This window comes from Denticeps clupeoides, chromosome 16 (genome assembly GCF_900700375.1).
Source record: "Denticeps clupeoides chromosome 16, fDenClu1.1, whole genome shotgun sequence".
NCBI lineage: Eukaryota > Metazoa > Chordata > Actinopteri > Clupeiformes > Denticipitidae > Denticeps > Denticeps clupeoides.
Genome location: NC_041722.1, coordinates 17,205,075 through 17,223,665, shown reverse-complemented (window position 1 = coordinate 17,223,665; position 18,591 = coordinate 17,205,075). Strand labels below are relative to the sequence as shown.

The following is an 18,591-nucleotide window of genomic DNA, read 5'->3' as shown; positions in this document are numbered from 1 at the left end:
TAAACATCATACAGATAATTACCCACCCTGCACTTTTTGTTGATGCATAATTATTTCTGACTCCCAGAAGATGAATTTGCATGATGGTTTTATGAACAAAGCCCTGTGATTTCCGCAACACAGAAAAAAGGGGGCGGAGTCGTAGAATCCAACAAATAAAATGGAATCCGTATAGTTCGCTTCTCTGGCCACTGCGTCCCGCTACACATGTTTCTGGTTGAAAATATTGACACAGCGATATCAATAGTAATATTGTATCGATACAGGGACATCAAACAACAAATTTAGTCCACCGGGTGGTGCTAGTGATCGTTTTGTTTAGTGAGTCAGTGTGATAGTCAGTGTGCGACTACAACCTCCACGCCTGTAGATGGCGCCGTACAGCTGGGGACTTTGAATTACCGCTCGGCATTTCAGTTTTTGCTGCCTTCATGCTGACGGAACAACAAAGAACGACGACGTAAACACTGGATGCGCCTGGAAGCCTTAAGTTTGCTAAGCCAAGCTTTACTACAATAAATTTCAAACTTAATAAACACAAATGTCCTCTAGTAAATGCCCAAGCACTTTGTTGAACAGGGATTAAATGTGGTTTGTCATACTACTTTTTTCTTTTTCCCACCCACTCCAAAATCACACAGTTTTTAGGCAAATAAATACGTTCATAACGAAAAACAGGGAATTCAGAAGGAAAAGATAAAACAGATTTCATAGGGCCCTAAGAAAGGGGAGGAGCCTGTAGGCATGATTGACAGCTCTCACACACTTTTATTTCCCCCTCCTGTCAACACGTGACACACCCAGGTGTAGCGCAACATCCATCCCCTCCCTTGCTCCTCCGTTTCCCTTCCTTCTCTAAACTCCTAATACCCTCCCAAAATGCAGGTTATCAGGCACTTTAATTCCAGCGTTCTGATGGGTGAACTACTTTATTTCTTAATGTATGTTGCATGGTGCGTTTTAATCTCCGCAGGTGCATGAAACCAGGTCAAAGTGGAATCTAAATGATTCCGACTCTCCTGATTGTTCTTTAAAGGTAGCGGGTGTATTCCCCTTCGGCTGAGACGCTCCTGCATGTCCTGCGACCCTCAACATGCACGTCTTGGGAATCGGGAGCGGAATTAAGGCCACAGTGAATTTTACCGTGAGGTGTTAATGCTTTAATGCTTTTACCCCCCCCCCCCCCCCCCATATGCTGCTGTTTGCTGATATTTCTGGGGATATATATATATATAAGTGTATTTTTTTTCCATGTTTTGCTCCCTGCTGTTTCATGCCGAAACTGGCAGCTTTGAGAGGATTAGCCCCCGGTTTTGAGTTTGTGTGTGTGAAGAGGAGGAGGAAGGTGCAGAACCCCTACAGAGTCCAGGAGAGAATGACACAGTGGTGACAGTGGCACGTTGTTGTTTCTGTTTCTCTACATTTCCCAGAATACCCTCCAACAAAGCAGCACAGATGTTCTGTTTGCGGTTCTTCGTCTCACATGACACTGACAACCAAGAATTTGGTCTTTTTACCATGAAATCGGAAAATAACTCTGAGCAAAAAAGGCTAAATGAAATTGTGCAGATGGCCAGAGCAAGCGTGTGTGTTTCCGCAGTAATCGGCTCTTCTTTCTTCGTACTAACAGAAGGGTCAGTGCAGGCGCAGCGTTATGTCCAGCTCTGCCAACGGCCCCATTTACTGCAGCCGCGTTTCATCTGCAGACGCAGTTATGTAATGACAACACGGCCTTCAGTAGATGAAGTGATGAAGAAACCGACACAGTAACGCTCAGCAGTGGCAGTGAGCAGATGTTCGTTTTTGTTGAGCCAGAGAAGGAAGGGTTAGATGTTAATTGTGTAGTTTCAGCATTTAATATTGTGAAACTGTGTGCAACATATGAGTGCATGTAGGGGCGATGGAACAGTTGATTTCTTAGCATCATCTGGATGATGATATATCTCGTATCCGATATCTCCTGCACCACCTGGGCTGTGATGGGATTACAAAAAAAATTGTCCATCGTGTGTATAAAATGATATGCTTTAATAAAAATAATCCGTCATCAGAAGATGATTTGGTATACATTGCCATTTTTCAGATAAATAAATAGACGAACGCCCCACCCATGCAAGGGTACAAAGTGCATGGTTATAATTTTGTCATATAAGGAAGCGGTGGACAACTTGTTATATTGCTGTCACCCTCTCCGATGGCGATAATTTCATATAGAATCAGTAAAATTCGGTTCCGGTCTGGAAAATGTTAAATTATTTCCCCCTCCTCCCCACTTCAGAGCTCAGCTATTGTGATTAAGTGGGGGCAGCGGCCTGTAGAGGCGTGCCATACTCCCTGCTGTGGCCCGTATCCCATCAGCCCCTGCAGCAGTATCACAAAACAAACACGTTCGGCTGTCAATGACTTCAGATTGGTGTGTGGTGCGGGTGCAGGCAGAAGAAGCAGAAGGTGACACTAGGCAGGTTGCTAGGTTACCGTTTGTCTTGTGCCTTTGATGTCTGTCTGGAGTCATCTGCTTTCTTTGTTATGAGTAATGACTTCTTTTTTTTTTTTTTTTTTTTTTTTGTGGGGGAAGCGCTCTTTGGGTCAAACGTGGAGCTGAAGCGTGATGCTGGAGATAATAGCATGCAGTGTTCTTCTTGGCGACGTCAGCAACCCATAGAAGTGCCGAGCTTTTCCATTTTACTGCCAGCTTCGTTGTTTTACACCCCCTCATAAGACGTTGATTTCTCTCCGATTTCTTCTCTCTCTCTCTCTCTCTCTCACAATCAGAAAAAGGTGGTGGAGCAGCTCAGAAAGGAACTGCTGGTGAAGCAGGACCAGGCAGAGATCAGGCTGCAGGCGCAGCACCCCGCGCAGCCTGATGGGAAGGCCTCCGCTGTGCCCTCAGCCCAGGCCCAGGCCGCCCTGCCCCCCAAGAACCTGAGCGCCGCCCAGGTGAGCCCTACCAAACCAGTCTCTTTCTCCAGATCCCGGGTCGCCCTCCACTCACACGCTCGCACCGGTGGCCAATCAGGAGTAACTGGTTCATCTATGGCCAAGGGGAGGAAACCGGAGAACTCTGAAGAAACGCAGGGAGAGCGTGCAGCCTGGATTTGAACTCACTACCTTGATATAATAAACGGGTGGAAGTTTACTGTAGCCTTCTGTGTAGGCTGGTGACAAAACATGGTGCATCTACACAGGGTAGAAGAAGCTGGTCAGCTTCTGACTTCTTTGAAGGCTTCTGATCAGTACTTCTTGTTTTGGCTGCAGAACGTCATGACGGTCACGCCGGTCTTCACCACCAAGACTCTACCTCTGGTGCTGAAAGCTGCCACCCCAAACATACCCGCTTCCATCGTGACGCCGCGGCCCACCGTCGCCATGGTCACCACGCTCAGCCACATGCCCAAGCACAGCATACTGAGCTCTGATGCACAGACCTCGCCCCTCAGCCTCCAGACGTCTGGCAAGCTGACCAATCAGGGAACGGAGCCAGTGAGGATAGTCTCCAAAAGCGCTGTCGTTGTAAGTGCCAGTCACGACCTTGCTGTCAAATTGCTTTGTGCCACCACATTGCTTGGCATCGTGTCGGCTGTGGGGCTTAATCTGTAGCCCAGAGGAGCGCTGAAGGACGTTTTATCACCCTGTCCACTTTTCGTGTGTTTTTTTTTTTCATAACCAGGGGGCGGGGTTTTAACCATGATGTCTGGAGGTGTGTTGAAGTCTCTGTGTGTGAGAGGTTGTCTTGTGATCTTTTCCACTGCACGGTCAAGAACTTGTGGGAACTGGATTCACCACCTGACCTCCCTTTGGATGGAGCCTCTGTCTTCTCCTCTCGGATACTAATCAATACTAAAATGTAGTAGCGATTTCGATATCGGCTACCTGGAGGACCCAATGTTTACTTGAGACACACATTAAACATAATTCTGCAGCATCAAGCTCGCTAGAAAATGTAAAAAGCAAGAGCGCTGTCCGGGGGGGGTGAGTTTTGAGAGTTGTTATCCAAACATAATATGAATATTGGAATTGCCATTGTAAAAATGGCTGCATCCTCAATTCTATCCCTGTGCAGGATAGTTGAGCCTTGATGGTGGCTGGGAGGCAAACTCTATTTATTAAATTATATTTCAGCAACAACAACAAAAATAAATAAATAAATACATTGATATAATGAACAAATAATAAACAGCATGTCCTGCCTCTCTCCCTCACCAATCATTCTTTCTGTCTTAAATAAAACCACAATCAATTATCTTAACATAAAATTTTCCAACAGTTCCTGATAATCAAATTGCCCACTCATCAATTACTAAACTATTATGCCCTTTAAAAACATAAAAAAAACACTGACATTAATTTATAACTAATTTAGTCATAAATTACTTCTCCCTCCCTTTATTTGTTTATTTTTTGTTCATGTATTTTATCAATCGATTTTTTTTATTCAATATTGTAAATTGCATCGAGTACCATCTTTAGTATCTGTATAGGGGTTTGAAATTTCAGTATCATGACAAGTATGCTGCAAAGTCCCAGATTCAAACCCCACGTATCACCACTGTGTCCCTGCATTACTTGGTGATGCTAAGACCCTCTTTGGGTCCAGTTTGTACCTTTTATGACTGGACTGGAAAGCAACAGAGTACAGTTCCACTTTTTTCCAGACTTAATGCTGTGGAAAAGTAAGTTTTGTGTGTGTGTGTGTGTGTGTGTGTGTGTGTGTGTGTGTGTGTGTGTGTTTTTAAAATGGCTGGTGTCACACCGCAGGTGCAGGCCACCGCCCAGCATATCAAAGTTCCACAGTTTGTTCCTCCTCCCCGACTGACGCCTCGGCCCACATTTCTACCACAGGTTCGTCTCCGTGGAAACGCCCGTCACCTCTCTCACCCCTCGCACAGCCTGCCCCTCTCTCTCGCTCTCCCTGCTGTCCCGCTGACTCCTCCCTCCCTGCAGACAGTACGGAGGGAGCATCTCTCATTCACCTGGATAACAGTGGCAGAATGACAGAGTGCTAATGAAGGTCACTTTTGTGTAGGAAGAAAATAACGAAAATGGCCATAGATGTACAGACTAGTGACAATTGAAAGGAATAATGTGCGTTAAGTTCATTTTGGGGGCATTTTTGGCTCAGCCTGTTCCACGTGTGATGTAGTAACTGACTATATCGTGAACATAAAGTATAAATCCTAACGGTATTGTTCTTGTTAAACAGACAGCATGCACTTCGCTTTCGAGGTTTGCTTCTCTGACAGACCCGTGAATGAGGATGGGACACAGCAAGGGTTTATACTAATAATGAAATAATCAAAAAAGATCCACACAGTCAGGTCATCAGGGAGCACAAGGCTGCAGTCTGGGAAAACAGAACTAGGATCTTGAAATGTCAGGACCGTGACACATTATTAAATTATGTTGATGTCATATTATGCAATAAAGGGCCAAATTTAGAGGCAGTTTCAAAGTATCGAGATATGTAATGTGTATCATGATATAGCTTAAAATGTTTAAATATTATTTTCAGGTAATTTGGATGCTGGTGCAAAACTCCCTTTTCCATAGCGAATTGTACCACACCGCTGTACCTGTAGATAAAGCCCCCAGAAGGCTGCCGATTGGATCACGCGTCTCTGCTTTTGTCTGTCTGTGTGTGCATTGCATTGCCGGTACGTTTCCTTGTTCAGGAGAGAAGGCCTGCGTTGGTGACCCCTTCCCTGTCCCTCCATGCTTTCCCGTCCGTGCAGTGCCGTGTTTATTTCTCTCCCAGTTGCTGCTGCTCCAGCCCTGCTCACCCACTCCTCTCTCCTGCAGATGACGTCCCGTGTGCCCATGGCATGAGCCTGCGTGTCTCTTTCCTTATAGGCGGGCAGCGCAGGTCTCACACCGTGGCTCCTCCATGCTGCCTAATGCCACTGTGTGGGGGGGGGCAGTATAAAATACTAGAATAAAGTATTGTACAGTGATTGTAAACGTTCATGTCATCATGATGGGGCAGTGGTGGTCTAGCGGCTAAGGAAGCGGCCCCGTAATTAAAAGGTTGCCGGTTCGAATTCCCATACTTGAAATGTCGAAGTATGGTGGTATCTTCCATAGTGCGCTATTCTGTTCCATTCCGAGTCGATTTGTCTGATGTCTGCGTTGTTTTTGAATGCTCTGGATTATAAAAGTGTGGCGTAAGTGTGAATATTCTCAGATGTTGTTAAATGGGCTATTATATAGCAGCGTTACAGTGGCATTTGCAGCACAGAAGAGCCTGTGAAGTGTTTGTCCTGCCCTCAGCGCCCTCTGACCTGACCCTGACCCGACCCTGACCCTAGCAACAAACAGCTACAGTCGTAACATTCATATGTGTGTGTGACCCAGGTTCGGCCCAAACCGACCCCGCCCACTACCGCAGTGCCCATCGCGCCGCTGCCCTCTATGTTGGCCGCACCCCAGCTCCTGCAGAGGCCTGTCGTTCTGACCACCACGCTCACTGCCACCTCAGTGCCAGCCACGCCCAGTCCCATCCATCAGGTACGCATCCTCAACGGCCAGCCCTGCACCACCATCGCCAAGACCCTGCCCACCGGCCAGCTGACTGGCATAGTCATCGCTGCCCCGATAACCGCCAGCCCCCTTCAACTGGCCACGCCCATAATACAGCAGACCTGCAGCCCGGAGACACAGGTGAGCAGGACAGAATTTTTGATTGAAAAAGGTTCAAAAGAATGAAAATTCAGTCAGCAGGAGCAATATCATACAACATAAATGGTTATTAACACTGATATTCTGTTTCTTCAGAAACTTTTTTCATTTTTGCGCTGCTGGTTGTTATGCACTGATGTCAATTAAATAGACAGCGCTGCTGTATTTGTAGTGTTTTTATTCACTGACATAGCATACATGTTATAATTTAAGTGCTGCATTTCTTAATAACAGGAGTATGGAAACATAAGAACCTATATTCATTAGACCCCGCCCCTCAGATCAGATGTCCCTCACTGCCAAACAGATCAGCGCGATGACTGGCAATAGTAACAGCACAGCATACAATAATGTTCCTCCGCATGACCTTCCCCCAGACTGACGTCACGCAGGACAGGGTGGAGCCAAAGACGTCACCGAACGCCGCGTCCCCCCCGCCGCCTGCCCCTGCGGTCAGCCCTTCTCCTCCACCTCCGCCCCCCCTACAACCCCCAAAACAGGAGGAGAGTCCTGAGGTACCGCAGTTCTTCATATCTGGAGAAATACTTTCGCCTTTAACCCTAACTGGCTCATTTAGTCTTAAATTGCTGCTCCCCACAGAAACTTGCCTTCATGGTGTCCTTGGGACTGGTAACACATGACCATTTAGAAGGTACAGGACACGTTCCTTTTTTATTTTGTGTCTGGATGTGATTTGGTTGTGATTTTGACGGTGTGTCCTCTGGTGACGCGTGCAGAAATCCAGAGTCGGAGACAGGAGCGAAAACGCAGGACGACGGCGAACCCGGTTTACAGCGGAGCGGTATTCGAGCCTGAGGTACTGGACGGGTCTTCGGCCTTCATCTGAACTTCGGGGTGGAATGTTTTATTCGCTTTCCTTCAAACGAAGCGTTGCTGTTTCTGTTTTCAGCGCAAGAAGTCCGCCCTGACTTACCTGAACTCTCCATTACAAGGTACAAGAAAACGAGGTCAGTCAGAAGAGAGTCTCTGCTGCCTGCGTTGTGTACAAAACCGGGCCTCAAATTGCGTAGCATGAACTCTCTTAAAGGTCAGGGTTTACATCGGGCCTTAAAAGAATTCACGTCTTGACTCTAGACATTCCCGCCGCTCTCCTCACCGCTCCGTGTTGCATCTTCTCCGTTCGTGGAGCCAGCAGAGCGCTACACTCTCAGCCTTAGGCCATATTGGCTCTGGCTGGGCCTGACAAACCCGACAGCCTGTGATTAGTTACGGAACGGGCTTAGCTGATGGTTTAGGGGATCGATGATTTGTTGGTTTTTTTATTCCAACAGTCTGTGCAGGGCTAATTGATTTGGTGATTAATAATCTCTATGTATGTAAAATTATTTTTAATATTCTGCTATTGACATGAACATTTTAGGTTGAAACGTCTGGTTTTTCTGGGATAAAATGAACACGCTCCTCCTCGTCTCTCTGCCTTGTTCTGCTACAGCTTGAGCCATCAGGGCTGGCAGATAATTTAATAATTCAGCCACTTACAGTCAGATACAGAGAGTGGGCTTCCTGATAGACCACTATCAGTTTAAAGTGTCCTCAGAGAGCGTCCTGGCTTCCTCCAGAGAGAGAGAGAGAGAGAGAGTGAGTGTGTGTGTGTGTGTGTGCGCACAAAATTGGGCTTATGGAAAGTGCTGGTAATGGTTCTTATAAAAGGTTTTTTTTCTCCCCCCTGCCTTTTAACCTTCTTCCTCCTCGCTGTCACTAACACTGCAATCTCTGCTCCGCCCCTTATCTGTGCTAGCCAATGAGGAGCCTTTATCTAAGGTATGTCATTCAAGTGTTTTTTTTTTTTTCGTTTTTTTTTTTTTTTTTTTTGTCGTCCTTGTCTGTCTCATCTCATTCAGGTCGTCCACCCAAATACAGCAGTTTGCCAGAGATGGGCCTCCATCCCACGGCCACCCCCACCAGCAGCCTCCCGGCCCCTCTGGCCCCCGCCAGGGGTCCTCACTTACCCGTCCACCCCCACACTCTTCCTTTGCCCAGCCCCAGCTCTGGGGATGTAAGTAGCTGATGGAGGAGCTTTGTTCCCGACCCCAGCAGTGCCCTCTTGTCCCTTAATAATGACCCCTGTAACTGGCTCCTTATCTAGCCACGCCCCTTAACTCCCTTCTGCCATCACTTCATCCATCACATTGTTCCATTTACATGTTGTTATGAAGCGCCTTACTTAAGAAAGTGGACAGCCCACATCTCACGATCTGAGCATCCAGGAGATCCTGCAGCTTCTCTCCATCGGGCCCAGACTGCTGCTGCAGGCTGAATGTTTCTTAACCACTAACACACCCCGGGCAAAGTAGCGTGCTTTAGTCCTAAGAAAGTCAATCCTAGCATCATATAAAATCAGCAACGCTAACCCCACGACCCCTAAACTCCAGCCGACCCCTCCTCCATGGCTGCGATTGGCTGTGATAACCACTGGTCCGATTCTATCCCAACAGGGAGACTTCCATGAGGATTTCTGCACTGTGTGCAGACGCAGTGGTCAGTTGCTAATGTGCGACACGTGTTCTCACGTTTACCATCTGGAGTGCCTGGAACCGCCCCTAAAAACCATTCCCAGGGGCATGTGGATTTGTCCCACATGTCAAGACCAGGTAATTGCATCCACCTTCCTAGAGCAGCGTGTCGGGCCGAGCCAGCGTAGAGCTGAGTGGCCAGAAGTAGAATTAGTTGGACCCCCACCAGTCAGACCCTCACTTTACATCCATCGTTCTCTTCCATGCTTATTGTTCCAAGTTTAAGACATCTTATCTTTTGGACATCCATGGTTCATTGTTTGTTCTGGATGTTAGTTCTGTCAAACCGACATTTGCCACTGTTTATTTAGTTTTCTGTGTGTGTCTGTGTGTGAATTCAGACAGTGGCATCCCCAGTGGAATTTAATTGACACGTATGATTTAGTAATTGTCAGGCATGAAATTTCAGATTATGAAGAAAGACGAGGCGATCCCGTGGCCTGGCACACTTGCCATCGTCCATTCGTATATAGCGTATAAAACAGGTATGCTTCTCCGTTCAGAAAAACACGCCTGTTCCTGTGTGTCACTACATTGAGCTTTTTTTTTTTGCCACATTCTCCGCTACAGCTAAAGAAGAAGAGAAGCAGAAACTGGTGAAATGGAGTGAGGAACTGAAGCAGGAAAGAGAGCAGCTGGAACAAAGAGTCAAGCAGCTCAGCAACTCCATCACAGTGAGCATCACAATGTTCAGTGCACCAAAAAAGTGCCAATATGATGACGATTTCATGAATAACAAAACTCATCCTATATTGATTGTTAGTGCATGTGTTATAAACTGTAATAACTAGACATTAACCATACGTAGCTGGCATAAATGTGTTTGGATTTTATAAATAACACTGCTCATCCTATATTGATCCTTAGTGCATGTGTTATAAACTGTAATAACTTAGACGTTAACTATACATAGCTAGCATAAACGTGTTTGGATTTTATAAATAACACTGCTCATCCTATATTGATCCTTAGTGCATGTGTTATAAACTGTAATAACTAGACGTTAACCATACTTAGCTAGCATAAACGTGTTGTTTGTATTTAAACTGAAATTCCTTTAAGTTAACTTGCAGAATCAATTTGAATTGGAATTGAACTTAGTGAGTTTGAATCCAGTTGACAGGGAAGGGTGTAATGGAAGCTCAGATTCAGGTTGAAGTGCACTGTGGGTAAAGAGTCTGCCTTTGGTTTCCCCCTCCCTCATCTCAAAAGAAATGCATGGAGACAAAGAACACGGTGCTGGCCCGCCAGAAGGACATGCACAACTCCCTGGAGAAAGTCAAGGCCCTGGTCTGCCTTATCCAGGGCATCGACCTCCCCCCGCTGCCCGAGGCGCCGCTCGCCCCCGACGCCATGACCAACGGCGAGAGTCACGACGGCAGCGCCGACAACACGGACTGCGAGAGCCTCGCTGCAAACGACGACAGCAAAGGCGTCGCGAACAATGTCGGTGCGGGCGAGGCGGAGCCGCTGGCGGAGAGCCGGGCGGGGGTCAGCGGCGACCTCAGTAAAGCCCCGGAGCCCCCGCAGGCCGTCCACCCCATTCACGTTGAGGGCGCGAAATAGCGCCCGCCCGCCCTGCAGCGTGTCACGACCTTGCTGCACAGCGCTGAGGTGCCCAAAGTCAAAGGCCAATCAAAGTCCAGTTTCTTTCTTCATCTGTCATCGTCTCGAGGACACATTTCCGGATCAAAGATATGACTTCCGAGAGTCGCTGAGAACAAGCAGTACGCCGATTCAAGAACATTAGCATCCCGGAGGATTCTGAGGACAATAACGAATAATAATATTAATAGTAATAAAAGTAATAAAAGTTTAAAACATCACACCAACGTGTGCCTGCAACAGTCGCCATAGCGCCTCTTTGTGGGGACAGTTACGTCGGACATGGAGAACGGTGAAGGAAAACCAAACAAACCCACAGCTCTGCAGCACCGGTCAGCACTGATGCACACTCACCGTCCCACCGGCATTCCAGCCAATGACCTTTCACCTCTCTCCTGCTCCTCCCTGTCACGTCATAGCCGCCTCCCCGTCCTAGTAACCCGGGGGCCGCGTTACAACCCGTTTCGGTGATCTGCATACTGCGCCCAGCCTGTGGCAGAGGGCTTTTTTTTTTTTTTTTTTTTGGTCCCTGATATTGGCTCTGATGGCTGAATGTGATCTGACATACCTGGCCATTGTAATACTTTTAAACCAACACCAACTCACAGAAGGTGTCAGAAAAGAGCGTAACTGGTGCATCACTTTAATCCCAATTTAAAAAAAAAAAAAAAAAACAACTTTTTTTTTGTTTTGTTTTTTACTCAATAGTTGTATGGGAAAGAAACATTCAGGTCTTCCTGGTTATTCAAATGGTACAAATCTTAACAAATTTTACTGTAAATATTATTTTCATTTTTTTTTATTTAAAATATTATGTTTGTATATTGTTTCTCAATTTTGATGAATTCTGAACTGCCAAATGTCACAGATTCAAAATATAGCAGGGAACTGACATTAATTTATGAATCATATTATAAGAATAGAATGTCCTGTAAGACCCTGACCTGAGAACAAATAAAGTTCTGTTACAAATGAAGAACATGCAGAAATTACAAGAAAACAAAAAGGTTAGCATATCTTTTTTAATTAGATTTTATTACGTTTTGTTTGTTTTATTTTATTTTACTCACATGATGCTTATGTAGCATTATAAGGGCTTTCTTCATTGTTCTGGTCTGGAAGAGACGTTAGGGTCCCTAAAAGCACAACGTTTGTCGGCGGAACGGTCATGAATACACACCGCGTTATGCATCGTCTCCAGGTGTTTTCTACTTTTGATGCCATATCGGTTGCAGATTGGTGCACTACGATTTCATTTCAATTTTTTTACAACCAGGACTGAGGACCCATCAGCGTATCTCAGAGATGTTTCGTCGCCCTTTCCATTGCTCTGCCAAGTCTTCATGCCAGTGTGGAACGCAGGACTCCGTAAAAAGCACAAGGATTTGGACACCGCACGAGGGCCGGGGTCCGGATTCGAGGAGAACCAGTGTTACCGTCTCGTGTTTTTCTCGTGCACACTGTCGTAGTGGCCCCTTCTCTCGGCCTGTAGTAGCATTAGTTCTTGTTGTGTAGCGGTTGCCTTAAGAAGCTCTCTTCGTTTCTCGAGTGGCGTGTTTGATTTACGTGTCGTTGGTCTTCTTTTAAGTGTCTTAAAGAATGTGGGTGTGCAGTGTAACACTTGAGCAAAGTAAATCTTCAGTTGCTTAAAATAACTTTTTGGAAAATGGCCTTCGAATGACTGCCTGCTCTTGTTTAACGATGACGTGTAGTGTGGGTTCAGTGCCTAAATATCTGTCCTTATGTGGTCAAATATGGAGTCTATATGTTTGTTGGGGGGGGGCGTAATTTAAAGAGAATTGTGAATTGAACAGTCATATATCAACCATGCAAAATCATTTTAAACATAAAGTCTATTTGCAAGATGGCTATACAAAGGGATTTGATATACTATAGCACCTTTCAAAGCCTTAGTAGTATTATAAGATTTTCATTTTTCATGGCAGTTTTGAGAGACCTGTCTATTATTTTTATTTTGTTTTATGGTTTTGTTTCTCTGGTGAATCTCTGGAAATGATTCCTCCCGTCACAACTCCATGCATCTCCTGTTTCATAGAAGATTGCGATTAAGAAATACTAAAAGCATGAAAATAAAAATAAATAGGTGACCTGGTGCAGCCCAGTGCTGCTGATCATAGATTCATAATGAGAAGAAGGAACTGCAGTGGAGAATAGTGGAGAAGGAACATTTCCACCGACTTAAAACCCATGGGGTCTCATTATTACTTTTACTTAAGTGTTTTACATATATAGTAATACAAATTATTTTTTTATTATTAGAATAATAAGGTTGTGCCAAAACCAGAAATAAAAAAAATCGAGCAATAAAAGCTTAATTCCCCCAAATTGGTTAATGCGATTGGCAAGTGTCAAATTGTACACGGTCGTGACCCAACCCTCAAAACGGCTCTGGTGAAAAAGTGAGAAGCCCCAACCCAGTAAATATCAGATACTGCTCAAAGGTTCTCAAAATGCTGGACAGACCGAATATTTAAATAGATTAATTCATAAAGTGTCCAGTCACGTCTTGATATTCCATAAATGCCCCAAATGTTTATTAATCCTTTTAGTTTCTGTGTTGAATGTTATAAATATTATTATTGCAAAGGTCTCCAATAAGTGGATACATATTCTTTTTTTTTCTTCTTCGAAAACCAGCATACCCAAAGAATATCTTAATTCTGCTATCTTAAGCATGTACATACATATACACCAGCAACGTATACTCTCATCAGACCAGACCATCCATTTATTATCATATCTGTGGTCCCCGGAGGAGACCCATCACCCGCGTTCCTATGGAAGGAAATAAGTGTGAGACATTTAGATGATTGTGTCGTAATTGGACCATCCTTCCATAGTTCAAAAATGATATCTGTGTCTGAAAAATCCATACTGTATGTACTAGTGGATCGGAAAAAAAGTAGAATATGGTGATAAAGGTCAGGGGTTTTTTTGTGTGTGTAACTGACTGTATAGATGAAGGTCCTTTTCAGAAGTTGGACAAAAAGTTGCAAATGACCTTTTCTTATGATGTTCTATTTTTTTGAAAATGCACTAGTCAGTATATTAAGTAGTGAGTAAGTATTATATTCTAAAAATGCATCAGGGCATCTTCAGGACGAATGCATATGAAGAGAGGTTCCGTCAGGACGGTTGCATTGCGTATAAAACCTGTTCTGTCTCCGCCGTCAGCGTCCCCTGCACCCTGCCTCGGGGCGTCTCATCCAGACCCGTCCCCGCTATTAGAAGCTCTGCTGCTCCGCCCACCTGAACTGAGCTGCATTGTAGCGACACAGGAACCAGGAGACGATGAATTATTTGTATATTGCTTTGACACAATCTGCATTATTCTCTTGTAAAGAAAATGTCAGTTGTATTTTTTCATGATTTAAAAAAAAAGAAATCCTGTACTATTTTTTTTTTTTATAACTTGTTTACCGATCCTGTCTTTCGGATTCTGTCGTTTGTGAATTTCTTTACCTCTTTCATGTACTTGAGCCTCTGTTGTGGTAAATTATTTGAATGCAGTGTTTACCTGGAGTACTAGCGGAGTACAGAGGGATGCGGCGACTTGGGAGCGTTTGATCAATTTGTATTTATTTATTTTACCATTTTTACTAATTAAAATGACAAAGTTGAGCTCTGCGCTTTTTATTTTTCATCACTTGGAACTTGTAGCATTTGACGTCCATGTTTTTCCCCCTCATTCCTATGTGCTCTTTAGACACATTTAACAGATTCAAGGCTAATGGAGGTTAAATATTTCATAACTCATTTAGTCACTGATTTATGCCACTGGTTAAAATAAAAAGACATTAAAAAGTCAATTCAAATGAACCTCAATCTTATCCTCGTGGTTGCGTAGTGATGTACATAAACGTCTGACCTTCACCTGCATGAATAACTGGCGTTTATTAGAGCTGGCCGATATTTCGGCGTGAAGTTTTCAGAAGTAAACGCTGCAGCAGCATCCTGCTTCTTGCTTGGCGAATAGTAGTTAAATGCTCAGTTCGTTTCGATTGGCCGACCGTGGGTGGTTAGTGGCCTAGTGGGTTAGACACTCACCTATGAACCAGAAGACCCGGGTTCGAATCCCACTTACTACCATTGTGTCCCTGAGCAAGACACTTAACCCTAAATTGCTCCAGGGGGACTGTCCCTGTAACTACTACTGATTGTAAGTCGCTCTGGATAAGGGCGTCTGATAAATGCTGTAAATGTAAATATAAATGATTCTGCATATTTCCGCTGGTTTATATATACGAAGGCCGCGGCGTCACCACTGCATGGTCTTGCTGCGCGTCAGCTTGCTCTTGAGCGCGTGCCTCATCTGCAGCATGCGCGAGCGCTTGTCCATGGCCAGCAGGTGCCTGTGGAACTCCAGCCGGACCTCGCGCACGAGCTGGCTCGCCGCCGCCTCCACCGCGGCGGGGCTCTCCGCCACGGACAGCTCGAAGAAGCTGCACCTGCCCACGCAGACCCCACGGTTAGGAATACAATTAGGCCTGCGTTATCACACATTCAAAGGTCGAGTGTCACGTGGCCATGGTTATTGTTGCTGAGTAACGTCATTCGGTCAGGTAAATATGATCTTTAAATGTATATTCTTACCACAGGGCAAGGTTGGTCCTGTTATATGGTTATTAATTAGCAAAAGGGGCAGTGGTGGCCTAGCAGAAGGGTGCCGGTTCGAATGCCACGTCCCCACACACTGCTCCCCGGGCGCCTGTCATGGCCGCCCACTGTTCACCAAGGGTGGTGGTTAAATGCAGAGGACACGTTTCCTTGTGTCGCTGTGCGCTGTGCTGCAGTGTTTCACAATGACGATCGCTTCGCTTTCAAAAACTAGGCGGTACAAAGGCCGGGCTTTTTCGGGGTGCCGGTCAAGAAAGAAAGAAGAGTCGGGGAACCTGAGCTCTCTGGCCATCTCTTCCCCCTCCTCCGTCCTCACCACTCGCCCGTTCTCCATGTCACACTTGTTTGCAACGATAACAGTCGGTAAGCCTGGTAGAAGCGCGTTACAGAGCGCAGGGAGAGGGAGGGAGGGAGGGGGAGAGAGAGAGGGGGGGGGGGGGTCTGGTTAGTATACTGGGCTGCAGCTGGAATTCAGGGGGCCGTGAAAGGTGACAAATCCCCCACAAAATCCCCGACCCGGACTCGCACTGCACGCTAGAGGGATGTGGTGGGGGTAGACTCACAAGACCCAGGTTCAAATCACACGTACTACCATTGTGTCCCTGAGCGAGACATTTACATTTACAGCATTTATCAGACGCACTTATCCAGAGCGACTTACAATCAGTAGTTACAGGGACAGTCCCCCCCTGGAGACACTCAGGGTTAAGTGTCTTGCTCAGGGACACGATGGTAGTAAGTGGGATTGAACCAGGGTCTTCTGGTTCATAGGCGAGTGTGTTACCCACTAAGCTACTACCACCACACTTGACCCTGAGTGTCTCCAGGGGGGGGGGGACTGTCCCTGTGACTACTGATTGTAAGTTGCTCTGAATAAGGGTGTCTGGTAAACGGCGTAAATGTAAAATGTGTGTGGCTGAGGAATCAGCACGTCTTACCCAGCGCCTGTTTGACGTGGTCGATCAGCCTCTTGAGACGCGGGACGCACTCGAAGCTGCTCCGGTCCGTCACGGAGTAGACGATGAGGAAGCCGTCCCCCCACTTGATGGCGCTCTCCAAAGAGTTCGGCGCAGGGCCCGCGCACTCCAGCGATGGCGGGGAGGGGAAGAGAACAGCATTGGCTTATAATGAACCCACGCGCCAGGACTCTCAACCGAACGGCGAACCAAGCGGGAGGCCGGAGAAGAGCGCGCTCCAGTGTCGAAAGCACATTGTTTTAGCCAGAAGGCCCCTTTCTGTCGTGTCACAGTTTTTCACAAGGAAACTGGGGGTCATAAACAGGCCCAGGAACCAGACGCCCCTGCGGTGATAAAAAGGTCCCCTGGAGTTGGACCAGCGTTGCACCGAGCCCTCCCCCCTTGCAAGTGCACGTCTCCCGTTTAGTTCGCCACCGTGCCGCAGCAGCAGTACAGTCACTGAGAAGCTGTGGGAGACTGCGCTCACCTTGCCCACGGTGTCCAAGATCTCCAGGTCCACCGCCTCCTTGTCGACGAGCGGCCTGCACCGGTAGGTGACCTCTGCGCGTTGGAAACAGAGGCGGGTCAGCCTTATTTGGCGAGGCCTCGATTTGATCTATGGAGGGATGAAACGGCGGTTGGGGGGGGGGTGGACGTTACCCTTTTTATGGTCGTACTCGCCGATGAAGCGCTTGGTGATGAATCTGACACACAGGGCTGTGTTGAGACAAAGCAGACAGCGGAGTGAGCAGAGGACACGTATCTGTAATGCACATCTCAGGACTTGGAAGGACATCAGACCTGGGCTCCATTAACTCGTACACGCTGCTCTCAAACACACCCAAAAGCGACGGGATTAGCGCATTAAAAGCACTCATTTACATTTACAGCATTTATCAGACGCCCTTATCCAGAGCGACTTACAATCAGTATTTACAGGGACAGTCCCCCCCTGGAGCAACTTAGGGTTAAGTGTCTTGCTCAGGGACACAATGGTAGTAAGCGGGATTCGAACCCGGGTCTTCTGGTTCGTAGGCGAGTGTGTTACCCACTAGGCTACTGCCACCACTCAGCAATTAAGTAAAACCGACCAATCAGCACACGGGACGAGCTCTGCGGTCTGGAAGCACGTTTTTCAGCACTTCGTCGCAGACTTTGTTCCCGGACGGTGCGGAGTCGGGGGTGTTACCGGTCTTTCCACAGTTGTCCCGTCCCAGCACCACCAGTTTTGCTCGGGTCATCTTCCTCGCCGTCCCCGGGTCGCTCATCGTCTGTTCCGGCCTCATAAGCGCCGGTGCGCGGCGCCGACGCGCGGCTCCATTGCAGCGGAGCGTCCGACAACCGCGACTGGCTCCGGTGCTGGTGCAGGAGGAGGGTCGTTCCCCGCCCAGAGTCGGGGTTACTAGTACCACAGTTCCTGTATGTTCCGGGCACCAGGAAAATAATGTTCCCACTATTATTTAGGCAAAGAAGTATAGAAGATGCCTGAAAATCACTCAGGTACATAATAACACTATGTAGTATTATTTAGTATTATTATGTAGTATTATTAGTACTGATGTCCAGAGTTGGTTTATGCCAGGTTTAACTGGGGGAACTGTATGTTCTGGGCACCAGGAAATAATGTTCCCACTATTATTTAGGCAAAGAAGTATAGAAGATGCCTGAAAATCACTCAGGTACATAATAACACTATGTAGTATTATTTAGTATTATTATGTTGTATTATTAGTACTGATGTCCAGAGTTGGTTTATGCCAGGTTTAACTGGGGGAACTGTATGTTCTGGGCACCAGGAAATAATGTTCCCACTATTATTTAGGCAAAGAAGTATGGAAGATGCCTGAAAATCACTCAGGTACATAATAACATTATGTAGTATTATTTAGTATTATTATGTAGTATTATTAGTACTGATGTCCAGAGTTGGTTTATGCCAGGTTTAACTGGGGGAACTGTATGTTCTGGGCACCAGGAAATAATGTTCCCACTATTATTTAGGCAAAGAAGAATGGGAGATGTCTGAAAATCATAGATTTTTGATGAGATGTCTGATGTAGTATTGGGGGGGGGGTTATATCCTGGGTACCAGGGAAAAATGTTCCCCCTAATTTCTAGGTAGGGTGACCAGATGTCAGATAAGACTAGATGATTTATTAGTCCCACAAGTTGGAAACGTACATTGT

At 46.3% G+C, this 18,591-nt stretch overlaps 2 protein-coding genes across 7 annotated transcripts in view; one reads left to right on the top strand and one right to left on the bottom strand.

The window, feature by feature from the left end:
* phf21aa (PHD finger protein 21Aa) overlaps nt 1–14,453 on the top strand; it is a 37,920-nt gene extending 23,467 nt beyond the window's left edge. For 2 of the 6 annotated variants that reach the window (XM_028955962.1, XM_028955961.1), the window contains exons 6-18: nt 2,773–2,937; nt 3,256–3,510; nt 4,756–4,839; nt 6,349–6,654; nt 7,050–7,187; nt 7,273–7,324; nt 7,410–7,489; nt 7,583–7,640; nt 8,535–8,689; nt 9,129–9,284; nt 9,616–9,691; nt 9,777–9,880; nt 10,419–14,453. In XM_028955962.1, the coding sequence (XP_028811795.1) occupies nt 2,773–2,937; nt 3,256–3,510; nt 4,756–4,839; nt 6,349–6,654; nt 7,050–7,187; nt 7,273–7,324; nt 7,410–7,489; nt 7,583–7,640; nt 8,535–8,689; nt 9,129–9,284; nt 9,616–9,691; nt 9,777–9,880; nt 10,419–10,772 (1,983 nt within the window). In that variant the 3' untranslated portion in view covers nt 10,773–14,453. Of the gene's footprint in view, nt 1–2,772; nt 2,938–3,255; nt 3,511–4,755; nt 4,840–6,348; nt 6,655–7,049; nt 7,188–7,272; nt 7,325–7,409; nt 7,490–7,582; nt 7,641–8,431; nt 8,455–8,534; nt 8,690–9,128; nt 9,285–9,615; nt 9,692–9,776; nt 9,881–10,418 lie in introns of all 6 variants that reach the window. The other 4 variants (XM_028955959.1, XM_028955960.1, XM_028955964.1 and 1 more) reach the window with 4 other exon arrangements.
* Nucleotides 14,454–15,021: 568 nt separating this feature from the next.
* LOC114765676 (ras-related and estrogen-regulated growth inhibitor) lies at nt 15,022–17,747 on the bottom strand. Its single transcript, XM_028955967.1, has 6 exons — nt 17,595–17,747; nt 17,066–17,122; nt 16,893–16,966; nt 16,388–16,532; nt 15,725–15,818; nt 15,022–15,280 (listed from the first exon to the last, which is right to left on the bottom strand). The coding sequence occupies exons 1-6, from the start codon at nt 17,689–17,691 to the stop codon at nt 15,091–15,093; spliced, it is 657 nt and encodes a 218-aa protein (XP_028811800.1). The 5' UTR covers nt 17,692–17,747; the 3' UTR covers nt 15,022–15,090.
* Nucleotides 17,748–18,591: the final 844 nt, after the last annotated feature.